Source organism: Pseudorasbora parva, chromosome 1, assembly GCF_024679245.1.
Source record: "Pseudorasbora parva isolate DD20220531a chromosome 1, ASM2467924v1, whole genome shotgun sequence".
NCBI lineage: Eukaryota > Metazoa > Chordata > Actinopteri > Cypriniformes > Gobionidae > Pseudorasbora > Pseudorasbora parva.
The window spans coordinates 19,216,273-19,237,230 of NC_090172.1; the positions used below are offsets into that span (position 1 = coordinate 19,216,273).

The 20,958-nt window shown below is 37.1% G+C and overlaps 1 protein-coding gene across 1 annotated transcript in view; it reads left to right on the forward strand.

The window, feature by feature from the left end:
* The first annotated feature begins 525 nt into the window (after window positions 1-525).
* larp7 (La ribonucleoprotein 7, transcriptional regulator) overlaps window positions 526-20,958 on the forward strand; it is a 44,603-nt gene continuing 24,170 nt past the window's right edge. Inside the window, exons 1-9 of the mRNA XM_067432265.1 lie at window positions 526-818; window positions 903-1,117; window positions 1,302-1,402; window positions 1,528-1,611; window positions 1,707-1,871; window positions 3,094-3,196; window positions 3,351-3,674; window positions 20,473-20,620; window positions 20,799-20,938. Coding sequence (XP_067288366.1) covers window positions 913-1,117; window positions 1,302-1,402; window positions 1,528-1,611; window positions 1,707-1,871; window positions 3,094-3,196; window positions 3,351-3,674; window positions 20,473-20,620; window positions 20,799-20,938 — 1,270 coding nt within the window. The 5' untranslated portion in view covers window positions 526-818; window positions 903-912. The remainder of the gene's footprint in view (window positions 819-902; window positions 1,118-1,301; window positions 1,403-1,527; window positions 1,612-1,706; window positions 1,872-3,093; window positions 3,197-3,350; window positions 3,675-20,472; window positions 20,621-20,798; window positions 20,939-20,958) is intronic.

Consider the following 20,958-nt stretch of genomic DNA (forward strand, 5'->3'; position numbering starts at 1 on the left):
GGCAACAGGAAAGAAGATGTGTCAATGTCAAGAATGCGTCTACGACATTGTGCATTAAATCAGGGTTTGTATAGATGGGGAAACATAAGTAATGGAAATTGTGATAGATGTGGTAAAACAGAGTCAGTAAAGGAAAGTACTAATAGAGTGTGATGCATATGAAGGAGCAAGATTAAGGTTAAAAGAAGCTTTAAGATCTCTTGGTATTAATCAGTTGTCTCTTCAAGTTCTGTTGGGAAATGAATCAAAAAAGTCTGGGATATTTCATGAATTAGTTGTTTTCTTAAAACAAACAAGACTGATCAATAGAATTTAGGATTATATATATATATATATATATATATATATATATATATATATATATATATATATATATATATATATATATATATATATATATATATATATATATATATATATATATATATATATTTATTTTTAAACTTCCAATCATTATGCGCTCCACACTCCTATCCAGTAGGTGGCGGGAATGCTCCATTTAACTTGGTTTGCCAACGACGACGACGCATTGACGTCATCTCTATGCGACACGAAGTAGGAACTTTGTGCGTTTGAACTGATTTTTAACAATGAGCTACTATCTAACATGCAACAAAGGTTCAACACTGTAGATTTGTGCGTGGCCGTCTTACGCTTGTGCTAGTAAAAGCAGATAAGAAGTCGATTGAGTTTATTATTAATTATTATTAGAAGTTTAACATTAAAGGAATCAGTGTCCGAAAGCGTGTCCGTGGTACGGCTAGTGTAAAGCGTTTATTTTTATTTATTTAAGTCAACCAAGGAAGCTGTAAGTAAAGGTAAGGTAAGAATGTGACTTAGTCACTCAGCTCGACATAATTGGTTCTGTAACTTGACAGATCTATTTTTATGACTTCTAACAGCTATAGCAATATGATAGACACAGAGAGGATTCCCCCAGGAGGGAATGCCGACTGTGCAAACCTCAGCGAGAAGAAAGAGAACGAGAAAAAGAAGAGATCTCGCGTGAAACAGCTGATGGCTGATGTGATGAAGCAGGTGGAATTCTGGTTCAGTGATGTCAATCTTCACAAAGACAAATTCATGAAAAATATAATTGAACAGTCACGAGATGGATGTATGTATCGCGTTTATGCTTATTTATTCTTATACCTCATGATACACTATATATATATATATATATATATATATATATATATATATATATATATATATATATATATAATATAGACACACACAAACATATGTGTGCATGTATGTATGTATATGTCACTTAACCTTTTTCTATTTATTTTTTACAGATATTGACATATCTGTGTTGACGTCATTCAATCGAATGAAAAAATTAACTACGGATGTCAAATTGATAGCCAGAGCGCTTAAAAATTCACAAATAGTAGAGGTATAGTAATAGTAAAAAACATTTTAGGCAAAATTTGCATATCATGTATATTCTTTTTCTTTATCAGAGGGATTTTAGTTCAGATGTTTGCACTAATAAACATATAGTAACTGCTTTGTCTTTAGGTAAACATTGAAGGAACACGTGTACGACGAAAGGATCCGCTTGGTGAAAGTCCAAAAGATGTCGACAGCCGTACCGTTTATGTTGTAATTGACTGCAAATAAATTTCACATTGTTTTTACTTGTATGCTCCTTTTAGCTTCACTGTATACTCCCTTAATTTGAAATTGTTGTGTTTCAGGAGCTGTTGCCAAAGATGGTCACTCATGTTTGGCTGGAGCGGGTGTTTAGCAAGTGTGGAAATGTGGTTTATGTTAGTATCCCCAGGTACAAGTCAACAGGACACCCCAAAGGGTTTGCATTTGTGGAGTTTGAGACAAAAGAACAAGCGCAGAAAGCGATTGAGGTAACTGATGCTCTTTATAATTGTACTAAATTGTTAGGATTCATAATGCATACAGTACGATATGAATTTGATATTTCAGAAAGTGTCAATTTAGTTTTGGACATACAGAAAGCACCCAACAAATGCAGGAACTGGGCTGCTCAGGTTTTTCCTGTGTCAGAAATGGTCTTCGGTGGTGGCTGACCAGACATGGTCATCCACACACGGATGCACGCGCTGTGTGTAATGTGCTTTTACTGTGTGTAAAAGTACCTAGCCGCGTGATCTGTCGGCAGCACAATACTGACAATAAATGTAAAATAAATGCAAAAAAAAAATTCTCATCTAATTTTGATATCTCATTTAATATGTATGATGTCTTGATGTTTGTTTCTTTAGTTCCTCATTTTACACAGTTTGCATGGTTTACTGATTAATTATTTTGGCAACAATCATTAAAAAGTAGCATTAAAATATAATAAATAGTCTAATTCTGTACCATATACAGTTTATTAAAATGATTGGGTATCAACAACTTGCGTTGTTCTGGTTTCACCTTATTCCAGTCTAAACAATTTTTTTATTTGGTAATTTACTACACATTATCAATATAAATACTCAAAATAATACATGAAAATACTGTGGATTATTAAGACTAATTCTTACTTACCATGACAATGCTGTGGATTATTGAGACTAATTCTTACTAACCCCTCTTGTTTAATGGGGTATGCACACATGCATTCTTATTTCAGAGGTATTGTGAGTAAATGATTACACACTGATTTGTGAGGTCAGTGTTGGACATTCATTAAAATGAATCGGTTCAAATGAGTCATTAGTTCGCGAATCGGACCTTTTACCATTGTGTCAGTTCAGTTGATTTTGATTGATATGTGCAAGTGAGAGAGCTAAGACAGTGATCGTTTTAAATACAGAGAGTGTGCGTGCGGGCTCTCTGCTCGTTCTCTGTCACTCGGTTAAAGTGCGCCCTGTCACGTGCATTAGTAATCTACATCCATTTTTAAATCACAATAACTCATCAAATAAGGCTTTGGCAGGACAAAAATTTGTTTTGGCGACCGCCAAAAAAATTTAATTGGAGGAAAAACTCTGCTGATATTGAAGACAAAAAAAACATGTATTGTATGGATGATACAAACGAAGGGATTTTTAATACTACAGTATACAGCAATACAATACAGAACAATTCCAATGAACGGTTTGTTTCTTAAAATGGCAGATGCTGAACAATCCTCCAGAAGATGCTCCAAGGAATCCAGGAATCTTCCCTAAGACTTGTAAGAAAAAGACTATCCCCTTTGATGCTGTCCAGGACACACAAGGTACATTGAATATGCCTCATGTACAGTTAATATATTTAATCCTCCTTAAAGTATAAGATTACAATATAACATGAAAGTGAACAGTTGGTGTCTTTCTGCCATAACAATCTTACGCGATCCAGATGTTAGCAACAGACTTATGTTTTACGTTTAGATGAGGAGGATGGCAAGAAAAAGAAGGGGAAAAAAAGGTCTCGAAGTGAACTTAAGAGCAATGCTGTTGAAGAAATTGCAGTAAATAAGATTGACAGAGAAAGAGTGTTCAAAACTCTGCTTACAAATAAGCCGAAGAAACAATCCACAGATGAATCTAAAACGGAAAACCCTGTAATACTAATGAGCACAGCAAGCAAGAAAGCTGAGCAGAAAAGACGAAGATCCTGCAGTTTTGAGGCAACAACTGGAGAAGGACAAGATGAAATGCCATCCAAAATGAGAAAATTAGAAGAGGAAATCAAGGAGGATGGCGAGATGAAAGGTAGATTTTTCTTCTGGTATATTTGAGAGAATTGCATGTGCTGAACTCAGTAATTTGTGAAACATATTTTTAATGACAGAACATAAAGGAAAATTAAGTATTTTTGAAAAGCTTCAGTCCTATCTATAGCCTTATAAAAGTCGAAAACCACGTCGTTTGAAATAAAGATGACACGAGACAAAATGCCCAATTTCCCAACATGTTAAACTGAGCAATGCCATTGTACTAGGGGTGTAACTATTCGTTTTAACAACGATTCGATTCCTATCACGATCTGAGGTTGTGTATATGATTCAAGGACGATATTGGTTCATTTAGAACGATACGATCCGAAACGATTCAGTGGCTTGAAATTGATTCAGTTACTTTTTAGCCAAAAAATGTAATCAGTGTGACTGAAATACGTGCAGGTAAAGTTTCCTAGATTCCTGTTTTTTCTTTTAAGGGAACCAGGTAGCAATGGATATAAACTAGCAAGTAAACAATTAATGGCAAATATGTTCACATTTTATTTGCATAAAGTGCAACCAACTACTTCTACTTCTGCTTGTTTTTCAAAATAAAAATATTACAATATTAATATCAAAAATAAAGTGCAACCAACATCTCTTCAGGTTGAATGAGCAGTGGTTGAACCTGATACTACTACAAACAGCGAGCGACTTATTTAGAACATCTCCGTCTTCAGGGCTCTCAAGTTTTGAACTGAGTTCAGAGTGAGATTTCGGCCGTGGCGGCAGCAACGGGGGTTTGGTTGGGTACGGGGGGTCTGATATGGAAAATGACACATTCGTACACATAAAAAAAATGTATTTAATTAGTGAGTGTGAGAGAGAGGGAATGGTTAGTGTTGTTTATTGGTGTGGGTAGCAGGTTTTTGAGGCCTTCAGCCCAGAGGTTGGTGGCACCTTAACATGAGCACGGTTGCGCTGAAGTGAGCTTTGTTTTACAACAGTGATTATTTTACTCTCAAATAATCTTAGACAAGCTGCCTATGATTATTGTTTACTATATCAGTATGGCTGTATTTTTTCCTCTCTTTATGACAGCAGCAGGGCCGGCTCTAGCTCTTTGGTTGCCCTAGGCGAGATGGAGTTTTGCATTTTCGGATTGCATTTTCAATTCCACATTGAATTTTGCTACATTCATTGCGGGATATATAATCAAAATGCAACCGCAAGTATCTTAAATGGGAGTTTAAATGCAATTTAGAAAAATTACATTTAAATGATCATTTTGCTACAATTTTTGCTTGAACATGCCAAACACATCTAATTATTTCTGTAATACATTTTAATTTTAATTTTGATACTTATAAAAAGTATTACAATATACAATTTTTGTATTATATGATAAAACTAGTGTAGGAAATAGCAAATGTAAATTATATTATTCCATTTGAATTATCATTTTGTTCCAAAAACATTTTTTTCCAAGTTTGTTGCACACATGATATGGAAAATGTAAATTTAAATACTGAAATGCATTGCCATTTTACATAGGCTATGCAAATTTTATATCGCTACACTTCAGCTTCCATAAATAGGGGCGAGCACGAATTTATTCGATCTGTAATTAATATTTGACAAATAAAAATAATATTGAAATTTTACTATATTGCTTCGCTGGCCGTAAATGCAGTGAATCCATTATAAATCCCTCTAAATCTCCCAGTTATAACTAAATCCACTGGGTGGTGCTGTGGAGCGTGTTAATAACTCGACTATTTGATCATAATGTCGTCTGCCTCGTGATGTTTGGAATTACTTAGATGAAAATGATCTTACAAAATGGAGTTACTTTTAATAAATTAATTAATGAAAGTGAGTTAAAAAAAAAATCACATCCAAACACCAGTCGAATGAGGACGGCTGTCCATCACTGCATTCACGAGTGCAGGCGAGCACAGATGTTCACTGAGTAAGAGCGCAATAACGTACAATAGCAAAATGCATTTCATGCAAATCATGATTGAGACGAGGCTTCCTTTAAGTTTTGTTGAGGGATTAAGAACAGAAAACACAAAGTGCTATCAGAAACTTAACACCGTTATCTTTGTGTCTCTTCGTCTGTCATCGTTGCTTCTAGTTGCCAACTAACGGTAAGTTACTTCAGCGAGCACTTGATTCAATGAGCGAGGCTGTGGCGTGAATCACAGAATGTGACGTTGGAATCAGAACGTAAACGTTCTTGGGTGGAGGGAATATCTATATCTTACCCAGATACAGCAAATCTATTTTATGATTGGCTGTTTCGGTATCTATATTTTTATTAGATTAACTGGTGCGTGGCAGGGCCGTCAGAACTCTATGGGGAACTCGCTTGATTCCTCTAATAGCGCGCAACTAAGTGTGCGTACACTAGTGACTAGTCTGACGTGCAAAACCGTTTTGCTTGCTACTGCTAAGGTCTAACGTTAGTCGCATAAAATAGTCCATAAACCGAATCATGTCCTTATAAACTGCGAGTAAAGACACACAAATGTTGACAGGCCACTAAATACAGTTCATACCACAGAGACGGACGTCCTGATGTTGCTGTTTCTCCTGTTCAATTTATTTCTGCCTCAGATTTGATTCTGGATCATTATCTGTATTAGCTGAGATAGCCATGGGTTTCTCCACACTTGAGGACGTCACCGCTTTGTTCACGATCGTCATTCTTTAGCTTTGGAGATTTGGTCTTGTAAGACTTGCTGATAATTTCTATTTAGGCCTATGCGTTATTTAAAAAATAAAATAATAATAAAAAAAAATGAAATACTGTCATGACCAAATGTTGAAAAAGTTGGCAGAGAAGGGGTCATGTTCAGGAGAACAACATAATTGATGATAATTGATGACCACCGCTTAATAGAAAAACATTATCTTATTTCAAATATATGGACTTCACTGTAGCCTATATGTGTGCTGCTTCCTTTCCGTGAGAAAATATCAAGCACTTCCATTTCAGAGTCCCTGTAATCAGATCGGTTGAAGATGCTGTTCATGTTTGTTAGCCCAGGACATTTTACAACACAGTAAGCTTAGGGTGATATGACTTAACCTGTGATGTAAGATTTTGGCCATATACATATCCAAGTCCTTCATCACAGACGGTATCATCAACTGATAAAGTATCAACTCAGTATCAGTAAGGTATACTTATTGTATTTCGGCCACACCACAAGGTGTCACTGTCGCCTCAACGCTTTGCTCTCCCCTACTGAGCTCGATTGCTATGTCTAAGGTATAAATAAAATAAATAAATGTAGAAATAATTAAATGTATAAATAAATATATAAATAAATAAATGTAGAAAGGAATAAATGTGGAAATAAGTAAAAAATATAAATAAATAAATTTAGAAATAAAAATAAAAAAATATGGAAATAAATAAAAAATAAATAAAATAAAAATAAATATATATGGAAATAAATGTATAAATAATTATTCATTTTTGTTTTTTTGCTTTTCTATGTATATTTATTTATTTATGTATTACATTTCTTTGTATATTTATTTACGTATTTATTAATTTTTAATATTGGCAGCTTTGACATTCCATAATTTGAATGGTAGTGTATATAACCTATAATAAATGAATTATCAACAAGCATAAGCATATTAACCCTTTGGGGTACTTTGGGTCAAAAACAGGGTGTCCGCGGGATCTTAAAAAGTATTAAAAGTTGATAAATCCATTTTGGGAAAATTAAGACCCTTAAAAGGTATTAAAAAGTCTTGAGGTATGAGGTATTCAATTTTGTTCAAGCTTTGGCAAAAGAGTTTGACTCAAAAGTATTCATGAATATATTTATTTTCATCCCCATAATTATTAAAGGGGGGGTGAAACACTCAGTTTCAGTCAATCTCATGTCAATCTTGAGTACCTATAGAGTAGTATTGCATCCTTCATATCTCCGAAAAGTCTTTAGTTTTATTATATTTATAAAAGAAATATGGGCTGTACCAAGTATTTCTGGAAAAAACCGAGCGCCTGGAGGCGTATCGTGTGGGCGGAGCTAAAGAATGACGATCGTGAACAAAGCGGTGAAGCGTGGAGAAACTCATGGCTATCGAGCTCATCTAATAAAGATAATGATCCAGAATCATTCGGAGGCTGAAATAAATTGAACAGAAGAAACAGCAACACAGGACGTCCGTCTCTGTGGTATGTACTGTATTTAGTGGCCTGTCAACATTTGTGTGTCTTTACTCGCAGTTTATGATGACATGATTCGGTTTATGGACTATTGCATGTGAGTAAACCTTAGCAGTAGCAAGCAAAACGGTTTTGCACGTCAGACTAGTGTAACGTTATAACTTACATAGAACAACAATAGAGTCCGTTAGCGCATTTGAATGACGAAGCACGCGATCGTGTCGTTTACTGATGTTTACTCACGCGACAAGCCAACAGCATAGACATTTGAAGCAGTTTTACTCACCGGCTGCTTCCAAAGCAGGACCGAACCTTTATCGCGGGGACCACTCCGTCAAAAACACACTTCTTTGGTATGATTTGGTAAAGTCCTGACAGCAGTGAACGGTGGCTTTTGCGACGTGACTGAAGCGATGTTGTGAAGCTTCACGTCATTTCTGCATTCAAATCGGGTCAAATGCAGCGCTGCCTTCCCGGAATGCTGTGCTGAAGCGTTGAAGTCACCCATAGGAATAAAGTGGAGCGCGGCGCCTGGATCGACTGGATCTGCACCTGAGAGAGTGTTTACGGGCGTGCATTTCCTCTCTCGCTCTAGTCACGCACGCGCACCCTACCGGGAGAAGAGCCGTACGGCCCATACAAGGACCTTCCGATCTATTAACGTCAACTCGAGCCATACTCGATAAAAACTCTCCGAAACTTGTGAGAAACCGGAAGGAGTATTTTTAACACAGAAATACTCCATCAAACCGAAACTTTGTCTATGTTTAGGATGGGAATCCAAGTCTTTAACAGTGTAAAAAGCTCAGTATGCATGAAACAGCATTTCACCCCCCCCCCCCTTTAAAAAAACTATGGGGGGCTCAGTCTGAGATCGGAGCGCGCACGCCAGGGATGGAAATTAGCACCCGCCACTAGCCAAATGTGGGTGAATTTGAGTTGTGGCGGGTGTTTACCCGCCACAACAGATGTCCCTTCACCTACTACCGAGCATACTGTTTCACCTCTTTCTAAACTTTGTTCAATGTATGCGAGTGCTGCTGTATGTTCGGATATGACCAGTCGTTTTCCCTGTCATCACCCGTGTGAAGACACGAATAAAGACTTGCATGCTCTGTGAGAAAATCTGTCTCTGTGCATCATCCCGAGAGCGCGCACTCGTCTCACAGCACGCAAATATTGAGTTCTCTTTCAAGTCTTGCGCTTAAACGGACAAACTTACACAAGAAGAATATCAACACATGTCCGTCTTGATGTGTATCCTATCAGACATGGTCTGTATATGCCTTAAGTGAACTGTATAGTATACAGTTGAGAAAGACACCGCATATTCCTGCATTAGGTCTTAAAGCCACACCTGGCTACTTTTGCTCTCGGGGTCCCCCTACAGTTTGGAAAAATAATGTCCTCAACTACTGTCGTAAGATCTGTCATCCTACAACAGGGGATGCCATCGCGCGTGCATTTGTTGACATGACAACCCTGATAGCCCTGGACTAGTGATGCGTGGCTCGTCTCATAACCCGCGGACCCCGTATGTCTATTTAATGGTCGCGGGTGCGCGGCGGGTTGTAAAAACATATACAGTGGTGCGGTGCGGGCCAAATAACTTCATTAAAGTTGCGCCGCGGGTCGGTGCAGCGCTAACAGTTCCCCTGAACACTGCAAGAGGAGTTCGAGTTCTTCTGGCGTCGCGTGTGAAATGTCTTCATCCCAGGTAACGTTACAGTCAGTGGCATGTTTCAGCATGTCATATGAATATAATTTCATGGGTTTTATTTTTTTCAAACGCCAAATAATCACGATGCTCACGTTTACAAGCCAGCGTCATTATAGTAGTCTATTGGTTGCCGTTTTACAGAAACTATATGATACTTCAGTTCAATGTTTGAGTGGTAGCTCACCGTAACAAGCAGGACAGCATCGGTCGGGCACGCCTCCTTCAGCTCATGCCGACGAGCAAACGCTGGTCATTGTTGATCCTCATCCTGCCTTTAATCCCATCACCTTTTCGTTTCCTCTTATTGCTTTCCTCCAACAAAACCTTTTCTTTCTTATATGTCTGTGCTGCTTCGGACATGACTATATTATCCGACGAAGAAAGTTGGGCTCGCACATCCGAATTTAAGGAAGTGTGGGAGTTGGTGGAAGTGACGTATATGCCGTAAAGCAGTCGAATTTTGTAGTTCTTTTTGTTCTCGGGTTACTACCCGAAACCCGAAGTTTAAAAGTACGATTAAAAACGATACAGACCCCATCAGGCTATGGCAGACCTGTCATTCAACCTATTGTAAGTCGATTTATCATCACAAGAGTCTTAAAAAATATATTATGAAGGTTGAAAAGTTACCTAGTGCTGCTTTAAAGGGGTAGTGGCCTTTACTGCTGTCTGTTTAATGTCAAACAAAAGATAAGGACATCATTAAATGCTCTTGATTGATTAGCTTTTGTAAGTTTAATAAGGATTAATCTTTTATTTAAACAATTAAATATGCAGTTATTTTACATTTGATGACTTTATTCAATTTATGTACTTTTCTGCAGGCCAGTTGGCATGTACATTATTATTTAATGTACACATGAGTGAGGTCAAGTTAAACATTTTAGTTTGAATTTTATTTTATACTGTGCATTGTTGCAATGTGCTAAATGAATATTTGCATAATTTGTAATTGATTTATTATTTGAAACTTTAATATTAATTTATGCAATCGCATGCCTTGATTTTAAGTAAAGTTACACAGTCATAGCATTAGCCATAAATGCAATGGTACTTAGTATTGTCATAATTTCTTTTGGTGTTTCGGTTTTCACCCTTGGTTTCTTCTTTTTTCGTTTCGGCCAAGAATTTTGATTTTGGTGCATTCCATTCCCTACTGACAATGTTCTGCTCGGTATGTTGTCAACACGCTTCAGAAGATGCCAAAACGAATAGTTTCATTGTTGGGACTAAAAACCATAAATCTGGAAGCCATAAAAAAGCATGAATGATCCAAATGCCACATCCAGGTAAAAAAGAGCACGCAGAGCCCTACTCATTTAATGAAATTTATGTCAGTTCATGTTTTGTGTGCAGTGGTGTCAAAAGTAATCGCATTCATTGCTCAAGTGGAAGTATAGATACTAGGGGTTGAATGACTTTCATTTTTTAAAAGTCGACATTTAAGTGATGAAAGTCGAGTCGACGTCGACTAGTCGCTGATGACGTTGTTAATTAAAAATAAAAATAAACCTGAACCTTGAGCTGAGACTCGAACTCGGGTCTTCTTGTGCACAGCCAGTACCGCCGCTGGCCGTCTTGATGCCCAACGCATCATTGTTAATGGTGTCCGCGGGAAACGCCTTCATGTTGCCCTGACAGAAATTTATCTTGTTGCCCCCCTCAGCACTTGGTGCCCTACGCGCAGCGCGTGGAGGGAGCGGCGGCACTGTGCACAGCTATGACACAGCGCTGCCCATAAGGTTATTGATCCTACATGACAGCTTTTGTATCAGTTCTTTTGTCTTATGGTTGTTATATTTCTCACAGATTTCTGTTCGTTCTGAATAAGATACAGATAAAGTGGCACAATAAAGATTACATTTATATGCATTAGTAAGTGATTGTGTGTGAATTAATTCTACCTGGCTGCGTCTACTATACTAATAGTGAAGCTATTAGTTTTAGTTATCAAGAAATGAGTTTTAGTTATCAAGATATATATGCTAGAACGTTTCAGTTTCTAAGCTATTTTTTCGATAAATCACAGAACAGTGTTGACAGTACATTTCTGCGCTACTGAATGGTTTTGTGTGAGGCGCGCGCAATCTCCGCGTGATGTGCGATCGGCTATGTGTGTGTGTTGCAATATGCAGCACGTAGTTAAGCGCGACGATTAACTTACATGTACAATAAGCGTGCATTCTCCCGATCAGTTTTGAGCATCCAGATGGTAATCAATGTCTTGTGGAGAGCTCACAGAGTATGCATTTATTTGTCATTTTTAACTGTTCAAAGCAGAGCCTGCGTGTCAGGAATTGCTTATCCTGTTGCGCCCTCTATAGGCCAGCGACTAGTCGACGTCAAGCTTAAAGCGTCGTGACAGAGCATTAAGGTCGATTAGTCGACTAGTCGGTGCAACCCCTAATAGATACTAGTGTTTGTATCTTCAACTAGAAGTTGAAGTATTAACTCAGGCTTTTTACTTAAGTAAAAGTGTAAAAGTACTGTTTTCAAAACTACTTAAAGTATAAAAGTAAAAGTAATGTAAGGAAAAATTGCCATTAAAGACAAAAGGCCACACGCCCACACCACAGGGGGCCTATAGTCCACTACCTCACCTCAAAAAACATTTTTCTAAATGCCGTCATGACTATATTATGATGTTAATGTTGAAAAATTTGGTATGCACTAGGCTACCTGTTTCAGCCACATATATAACTATTTAAAATGAATGCATTTTAGTACAATGGAAATATACCATATGTGTATCAATATCACCAAAACCCGCCCACTCCCCAAAAAAAAACAGACACGGCCAAAACATTAGCTGCCAAAATAATGTTATTTTATTAAATAAGCCACTTTAAGTGCAAACAGTTCCCAATATAAGAGATCAGAAAAAGCACATAATTCACAGGCATTTCACACGTTAGTAACATACCACTGCCAAAATGCTTAATTCATTGATACTGTACAATAATCCGCCGAAAAAAATCAACAACAATGCGCTTAGCTTTGCTCTGACAAAACTACAGTACCCTTGTGAAGTCTGCCCAGTCTGATTCATCATTGATTCAGACCTCTTTCAGCAGTTGTTGGGGTTGCTAGTTGCAGATGTCCTGAGTGTGTATTTTATGTTGGACAGGAATCATGACTATATTTATAAAGAGTCTTCGAGTCACAGGTGTAATCCACGTTTGAGAGTTGGTTCACTCTCTCTACTGTAGAAACGGCTTACTGTGTATATATATATATATATATATATATATATATATATATATATATATATATATATACTTACTTTAGCATAGCGATCATTTAAATATACATAAACGTAAAGGGTATCTTTGTGCCTCTTTACAGACACAAATGCAATTAAAATGTCTGTCCAACATCAACAGGTCCCTTACATGACAACAAAATGAATTTAGCCACTTAGCCATTGTTTAAATTCATCTAAACAGTGTGTTAGACTTGTGTTAGACAGTGTGACTTTTTTTTTCACCTCTGTTTGTGTGTGTATAAGAGAGAAAGAGAAAATGTCAGTATTTCGTTGAGACTTGAGATTAAATAAACTGCTTAAGTATTGTAGAGCTTGTAGTAATAATTTTCACATGCAGTTACGCATTGTCGGTTAAAAACAAAAAAGTGGCTGGTAAAATCATTGAGTGGTAGATTTTGAAAAAAAAAGTTAATTTCCATCCCTGGCACACGCCGTCTACAGGTGAGGTCACGTATTTTGCGAAATGCACAGTTAGATAATGTGTCGCCCTCCATACGTTGCAAAACAGATATGCAATATAAACGATACAAAATTGGCCTACGATAGAGATTTTAATTCTACTTTCTACTACAACTGTTTATAAAAGGTTTATTGCCAATTAGAACTTGAAGTGCGATGAGGTCTTAAAATATTTTGAGAAGGTCTTTAAAAAGTCCTAAAAAGGTATTGAAATTAACTTCAGGATACCTGCATATACCCTGAAAACATTTTTTTTTTTTTTTTTTTTTTTTTTTTTTTATATATCGTAGCTGCTTCGGAATGGTCCAAAACTTGGTGACTTTATTGATACTTGTTATATGAACACCCCAAAAAACTGGGGACAGGATTTAAAAAATCCAAGTTGACCCCCATAGGAAATGAATGGAAAATGGGCAAAAATATGAAAATACAGTTTTTTTGTGCATACAATCTACAAATCAGCCAGGATGCAGAAAAAAGGACTCAACAACAAAAGGGTAAATCTCTAAAACATCAAGAGTGCAAAACAAACAATAAAACACACACACACTTATACACACAAAAACACGCGCACACACAAATGAATTTGTGTCATTCCAAAAGCTAACTTTTGGAAATGTGTGATATAAAAGCAATTATTCATCAATGTAAGAAATAAAGTGCACAGCAAGGAAAGCAAGGTTTGCTCACCAAGGTTGCAAAATAGACACACTCACACAAACATAGGGGAAAAATGAGACTGGTGAAACTGTTATAGAGAAATGTGAAAATATGTGAAATAAAATCAATGATTCAAATAAAGAAGAGAGATTGCAATCCAAAATGAAAAAAGTCACACACTATGTCTTTCTTTTCCATGTCTTTACACACACACACACACACACACACACACACATATATATATATATATATATATATATATATATATACAATTTAAAAAATATGTATATATTTTTTTTTTATTATTATTATATTCAATGGGAAAAATGGGTCATAATTATAAATCATAAAATGATCTCAAAACACCAACAAAAAAAAAGTGTATATATATATATATATATATATATATATATATATATATATATATATATATATATATATATATATATATTATTGAACAATAATATATTTTATTGATTTTTACAAACAGTTTTTTTTTTTATCTTAATCCCCAGGGTGGGGTACTTCGGGCCAAAAATGACCTGAAGCGTTTTATAATACTTTAATAAGCTAAAAATGTAGCTTCATCGGAATGGTCCGAAACTTGGTGACTTTATTGGTACTTGGGATATGAACACCCCAAAATATTGGGAACAGGATTTGAAAAGTCTAAGTGGTCGTAAAAAAAAAAAAGTCACACTCAGGACTAGACATGTGCCGATTTTCGATAATGCGATTTATCACGATAATGAATATGCATGATATTGTTATCGTGGGCACTTTAAAATATCGTGAATAATAATTTATTAACAGTTTATAATTTTTTTATAATGCACTCAAGAATACTTTACCCATCAACCGTATAAATGCTCCACACTTATATTAATTTGTTACCTGTTGTTCTTTATAGCCTAATTCTTTTGCACTTTAATCTGTTTGAAAAAAATTGAAAAAAGAGACCACTTAACATTGATTTCTCATTGATTTCTCAATGTTAAGTGGTCTCTTTTTTTCCAGAGCTGTATATATTTTTGGTGCATTATTGTATTTAAACATTCAGTTATTTTTGTTATTACAAAAATAGTTCTTAAAGCTGTTATGCTATGGCAACACTTTTTTTGCAACTTATTTCAATATCGTGATAATATCGTATAAAACTTCAGCAATTAATCGCAACATGAAAAATGCTCTTGCATGAAAAAAAATGCTCATGTCCAGCAGATGGGACCAATAATATTGAAAAAATTGTTTTCATGAGGCCTAGGCCTGACTCTAAAATTAAATTCAGCTTTAATACATTTAAAAAAAAAACAGAAGTATTTTAACATAGACAACATAAGTGTGGGTAATAAAAGACAAGAAAAGTCTTTTATTAGAAAAGTCATTTCTTGTCTCCCGAAAGACAAGAAATGTTGCATATGGCTTAAGATGAAATCATGATGCTATCTTCCGTGTAGCAGATTGTAGCTGGTCTAAAATTGATGAGAGTAGTATTGTATCCTTCATATCTCCGAAAAGTCTTTAGTTTTATTATATTTATAAAAGAAATATGGGCTGTACCGAGTCTTTCCGGAAAAAACCTTAGCGCCTGGAGGCGTATCGAGTGGGCGGAGCTAAAGAATGACGATCGCGAACAAAGCGGTGACGTCCTCAAGCGTGGAGAAACCCATGGCTATCTCAGATAATACAGATAATGATCCAGAATCAAATCTGAGGCAGAAATAAATTGAACAGGAGAAACAGCAACATCAGGACATCCGTCTCTGTGGTATGAACTGTATTTAGTGGCCTGTCAACATTTGTGTGTCTTTACTCGCAGTTTATGATGACATGATTCGGTTTATGGACTATTGTATGCGACTAACGTTAGACCTTAGCAGTAGCAAGCAAAACGTTTTTTCACGTCAGACTAGTCACTAGTGTAACGTTATACAGAGAACAGCAATGGAGTAACCGTTAGCGCATTTGAATGACGAAGCACGCGATCGTGTCGTTTACTGATGTTTACTCATGCGACGGTAGCCAATAGCAGAGACATTTGAAGCAGTTTTACTCACCGGCTGCTTCCAAAGCAGGACCGAACCTTTATCGCTGGGACCGCTCCGTCAAAAACACACTTCTTTGGTATGATTTGGTGAAGTCCTGTGACAGCACTGACCGTGGAAATCCACTTTGCGTCGTGACTGAAGTGATGTTGTGAAGCTTCCCGCCATTTCTGCGTTCAAATGCAGCGCTGCCTTCCCGGAATGCTGTGCTGAAGCGTTGAAGTCGCTCGACGTCAACCATAGGAATAAAGTTGAGCGCAGCTCGCGACATACATGTTCACGGACGACTGGATCTGCACCTGAGAGTGTTTACGCGCGCGCGCACCCTACCGGGAGAAGAGCCCGTACGGCCCATACAAGGACCTTCCGTTCTATTAACGTAAAGTCGACCCATACTCGAAAAAAACTCTCCGAAACTTGTGAGAAACCGGAAGGAGTATTTTTGACACAGAAATACTCTATCAAACGTCCAACATTAGTTTTTGAAACTTTGTATATAGCCCCGTTTCCACCAAAATTACCCGGAACAATTTGTACCAGGAACTTTTTTACAGGAACTTTTCTCCCCCCCAGACCTGCAGCTGTTTGCGTTTCGACCGCGATAAAGTTCCAAGAAGATTAGGTAAATTAGTCTGGTGATGTAGGACTGCACGCAACTGCTCCTCCAAGCCAGTGACGGACAAAAGGGCTGTCACTTTTTATTCGATATTCGAATATGCATTCGAAGATGACGTGAAATATCCGTAATTGAACTATAAATAAACTATCCGGTTTTTAACGTGCCATGTAGCGCAATTTTTTTACTGTCGGTGCGTTTACATGGAGCACTGTAATCAGTTTAAAAGTCCAATCTGAAGGAAAATGTTCCATATAAACACCTCAATCGTAATAAAAATGCCCAAACTGAATGAAATTGTAATCGTTTTGAGATGGGTGGATAAACCTTTTCATGAATCGATCAAACTAAACATTTCACCATGTAAATGACCTGACCGGATTACTTTTGAGTGTGCGTCCTTATGTGATGACACAGCGCACGCCTTCACCACTGAAGAGCACACGTCGCGCTCATGCACCAAGCATGACAAGAGAGGAAAATACATTTTTCTGAGGAATAAACTTTTTATTTCATAAGAAGTTATGAAGATAATGTTGGCATAATGACACTATCCCTAAGCCTATGTGAGCAAACATCTGCGCCTGACATTAGAATTTATTTTTTCTGAGATGATTATTACACTTTACAACAAATGAATCCTGGTGGCCGTTGAGAGTTGCTATGGCATCCGTAAACACATTCCAGCTGCTGGAGATGACGGCGTTGTAGATAATTGAAAATATTCGAATGCATTGCTTGATATTTTAATTCCGTTTGAATTAGATTTTTTTCAAAAATGACAGCCCTAACGGACAGTAATCATTTTTGTGTGTACCGATTGAACGATTTAGTGGACTGTTTACATGAGACGTTATCTAAACCGATCTGGTATTTACATGTAATGACTTTCAATCGCAATAATTTTGTCACATAAGCAGTTTGTCTGCCACATCAAAAATGTCAACGCTGTTTTCTCCAGCAGCTATGTGTTAACTGAAGCCATAGCAACTCTTAACGGCCACCAGGACTTATACAGTATTATATTATAAGCTATTTATTTGTTTAAATAATCATCTGAGAAAAAAAAAAATTCTTCTGTCAGGCGCAGTTAAAGTAAAAACTGCCTGGGGCAATATACGCTGTGTCATTACTCCAACATTATCTTCATAACTTACGAAATAAAAAGTTAACCCCTCAGAAAAATTAACTTTCCTCTCTTGTCAACCTGAGCGCTGCGTGTAAGACTGATTATTACAGAACGTAGACTGAACCTTGCAAAAGACTTTTAAAAGTACCGAGTTGAAATAAAATGCTGCGTGAGCTCAACCAATCAGCATGTTCAGCGCCCAAGTCCCGCCCTCGAAAGTTCCTGAACTTTGAAAAAGTACTACCTCGCGATTTACCCGGAACTTTATTTAGACCCTGGTTCCTGCGGTCTAAACACACCGAGTACCACCCAAAGTTCCTGGTAACTGGTTCCTGGGTAAAGTTCCTGTGCTGGAAACGGGGCTTATGTTTAGGATGGGAATCCAAGTCTTTAACAGTGTAAAAAGCTCAGTATGCATGAAACAGCATTTCACCCCCCCTTTAACGTTGTTTCTGTTAGTAGCATGAAACAAATCTGTTATTTAAATGATTAAACTACAGAGCGAGATCAAATAACACTTTTTAATGTTCTGATCTGTCAATCACACGTATATCTGCAGTGCACACTTGTCCAAACTGCCATTTGAATGACGCTGCTAAGTTGTGGTGCTGCTGCTATTGATGTACAGGGAAGGCATATTCTTTATGCTAAACATAAATATATAGCCTACTAGAGTACTGATACAGCAAAGACAACTTCGGCATTGACCATAGCCTACATTTCTATGGGTTTGACAGGTGCAAAATTTTAAAATCGTTAGTTGTTGTTTTTTTAATTCCATTTAGGCCTATGTCTGCATTTATGTTAACCTAGAGACTTTCAAATGTCAAAATGTAATTTATTAATATGTATTGATGTCAAAATAACATATAAAGCTCTTTTCCTATACTATTTCCTATACTATTTTGCCTGGAAACACTTCCAACATGCTTGCGTGTCGCGTGAAAAAAAGGCTCTGGTTCTATTTGTAGCATGCAAGCAAGCTCTAACCTGTTAACATGGGAACCGAGATAAAAACTGACCCGCCACGCAACCGAAACGCTTGCGGTGTGTCGCCTGCCTTACTGTATTCTTGTCGATGTCGTTTTTGTTATGAGCTGTGGAGAAAGCATTTTGTGAGAGAAATAACGTTGCAAAATTAATTCGTGTTTATTCTGAGCTCTCAGATAAAAAAATAAAAAAAACTTAAATACAATCTCGGCAATTTTTCCCAATCTTTTTTATTCGAATAAACATGAATGATCATCTCTCTCTCTGTCTGGACTGGCATTGCTGCTAGCCTCACTAAACCACGCCCCCCCTCCGCCACTCATTTCAAATGCAAAGATGTCAGCCAATCACAACAGTGGTTGTTTTTACTGAAGTCTCACAGCTGATACGCCCCTTAAAACAGAGCATTCAAGCTAGAGGGCTAATATCAGTATAGAAAAAAAATGCCTTTTATTTTTAAATTTTTTATGCAAAAACCATACCAACAATATAAGTACACCTCGGGAAACATTATAAAATAAAAAATCCATGCCATGGGACCTTTAAGAGCAGTGTGAAACAAAGGAAGATTCTTTTCCCAGGATTTGGAGATTTAGGGCGTTTTCACACCTGAAAGTCCGACCAAAGTTCGTGTTTTGATACATAGTATGCATTTGGTTCGTTTTGGTTTGCTTTCACATTGCAGTTATGCGAGCGTACTAAAGGACCAACTACATGACCAACTTGCGTCCTGTCGTCATTATCTATGCGGGGTGCATCTTAACATTGATTGGTTTGTTAGCGGATGTGCGTCTGACGTCAGTGTGTTGTCAATTCAGCGGGTAACTTTGAAAAGAATGAATGAACAAATGCATATCGTTGCCAATACTGTTAATATAATGACCAACTATACTCGAGGCAAATTCACCAAATGAACGTCCTCGTTGTGCGAACATTTTATCGGTGCCAACAGGAGGAGAAGACTAGGCTACTTGATTGGTTTGTATGTATTTGTGTGTGTATGTGTGTGTATATATATATATATATATATATATATATATATATATATATATATATATACACACATATAAAATATATATAAAGCTCGAAAATAAATAGTCAAGCAAAGCACACTGTTCAGGCGAGCTGACTGGGCGGTTCTGTTTAAAATGCTGCGTGCTCCATCACTGCATGTGCTGTGTGTTTTTTCACGAATCCTACACCAGAACTTCCTGTAAATGGTCTGAAAGTCTGAACTATACAGAAAATGCTTTCACACAAGAAACGAACCAAACCTTTGTTCAGTTTGGTCAGGACCGAGACTACCTCTTTTCGTCTGACCAAATTTCGTCTGTTTGGTCCGGACCATGGTCCGAGGGAGGTTTCACACCTGTAATTTTGGTTCGTACCAAACTGAAAAGTCCGAAAATCCGGACCAAACAAGGTAGGTGTGAAAGCACCCTTAGAATGGCCCTGGGTTAACTATTTCAAACCCTTGTGTGAACTGGCCTTTAAAGGATCACATTCACACCAAGGTGCTGATCAAAGCATGTGAGTAGATCTATAATATTTCCTCTCTGGAGCGGAGAGCCTATTCTTGAAGATTCCACTCATTCCAGAATGCCCTTTGTGATATGCTGGTTTGAGAATCTGTGAAATAAGCAATGAGTCTAAGGTTATGATATTCAAATGTTGAAATGAAGTTGCAAACCTTAGACTCAAATGCACACAGTGAACATCAATGTTAAGACATGCTCTGGTATATAGTAATTCATGTTCTTTTGTTGCATAGATTTATCTTCTCAGAACAAGAATGAAGAACATTTAGACTCTGAAAAGAAAGATGATTCTGTTTTGAAGGCCAAGAGGAAGAGAAAGAAGAAACTCAAAGAGAGATTGAAAATGGGGGAAGAGGTCATCCCGCTAAGAGTCCTCTCAAAGTAAGCAACACTGTGTCTTAAAATATTTTTGTATTTTTTTAAAACATTTTTTAAATTTAAATTAAGCTTGTCAAAATGTATTAAAAAAGTATCTTTTGAGTGAGATGAAGCAATGGAGTGGATTTAGTCTGTTATCTACATTCTCATGAGGGATCTGTGCCCCCTGTTCAACTGTCAGGAAAGAGTGGTTGGAGCTGAAGCAGGAGTACCTGAGACTGCAGAAGCGCTGCATGGCTCATCTAAAGCAATCAGTCTCTCAGATCAACCAGAAGTCAGTGAATTGTGACATTGCACAGACTAAAGATAAAAACGATGCTTGTGAGTTTCTTTTGTTGGTA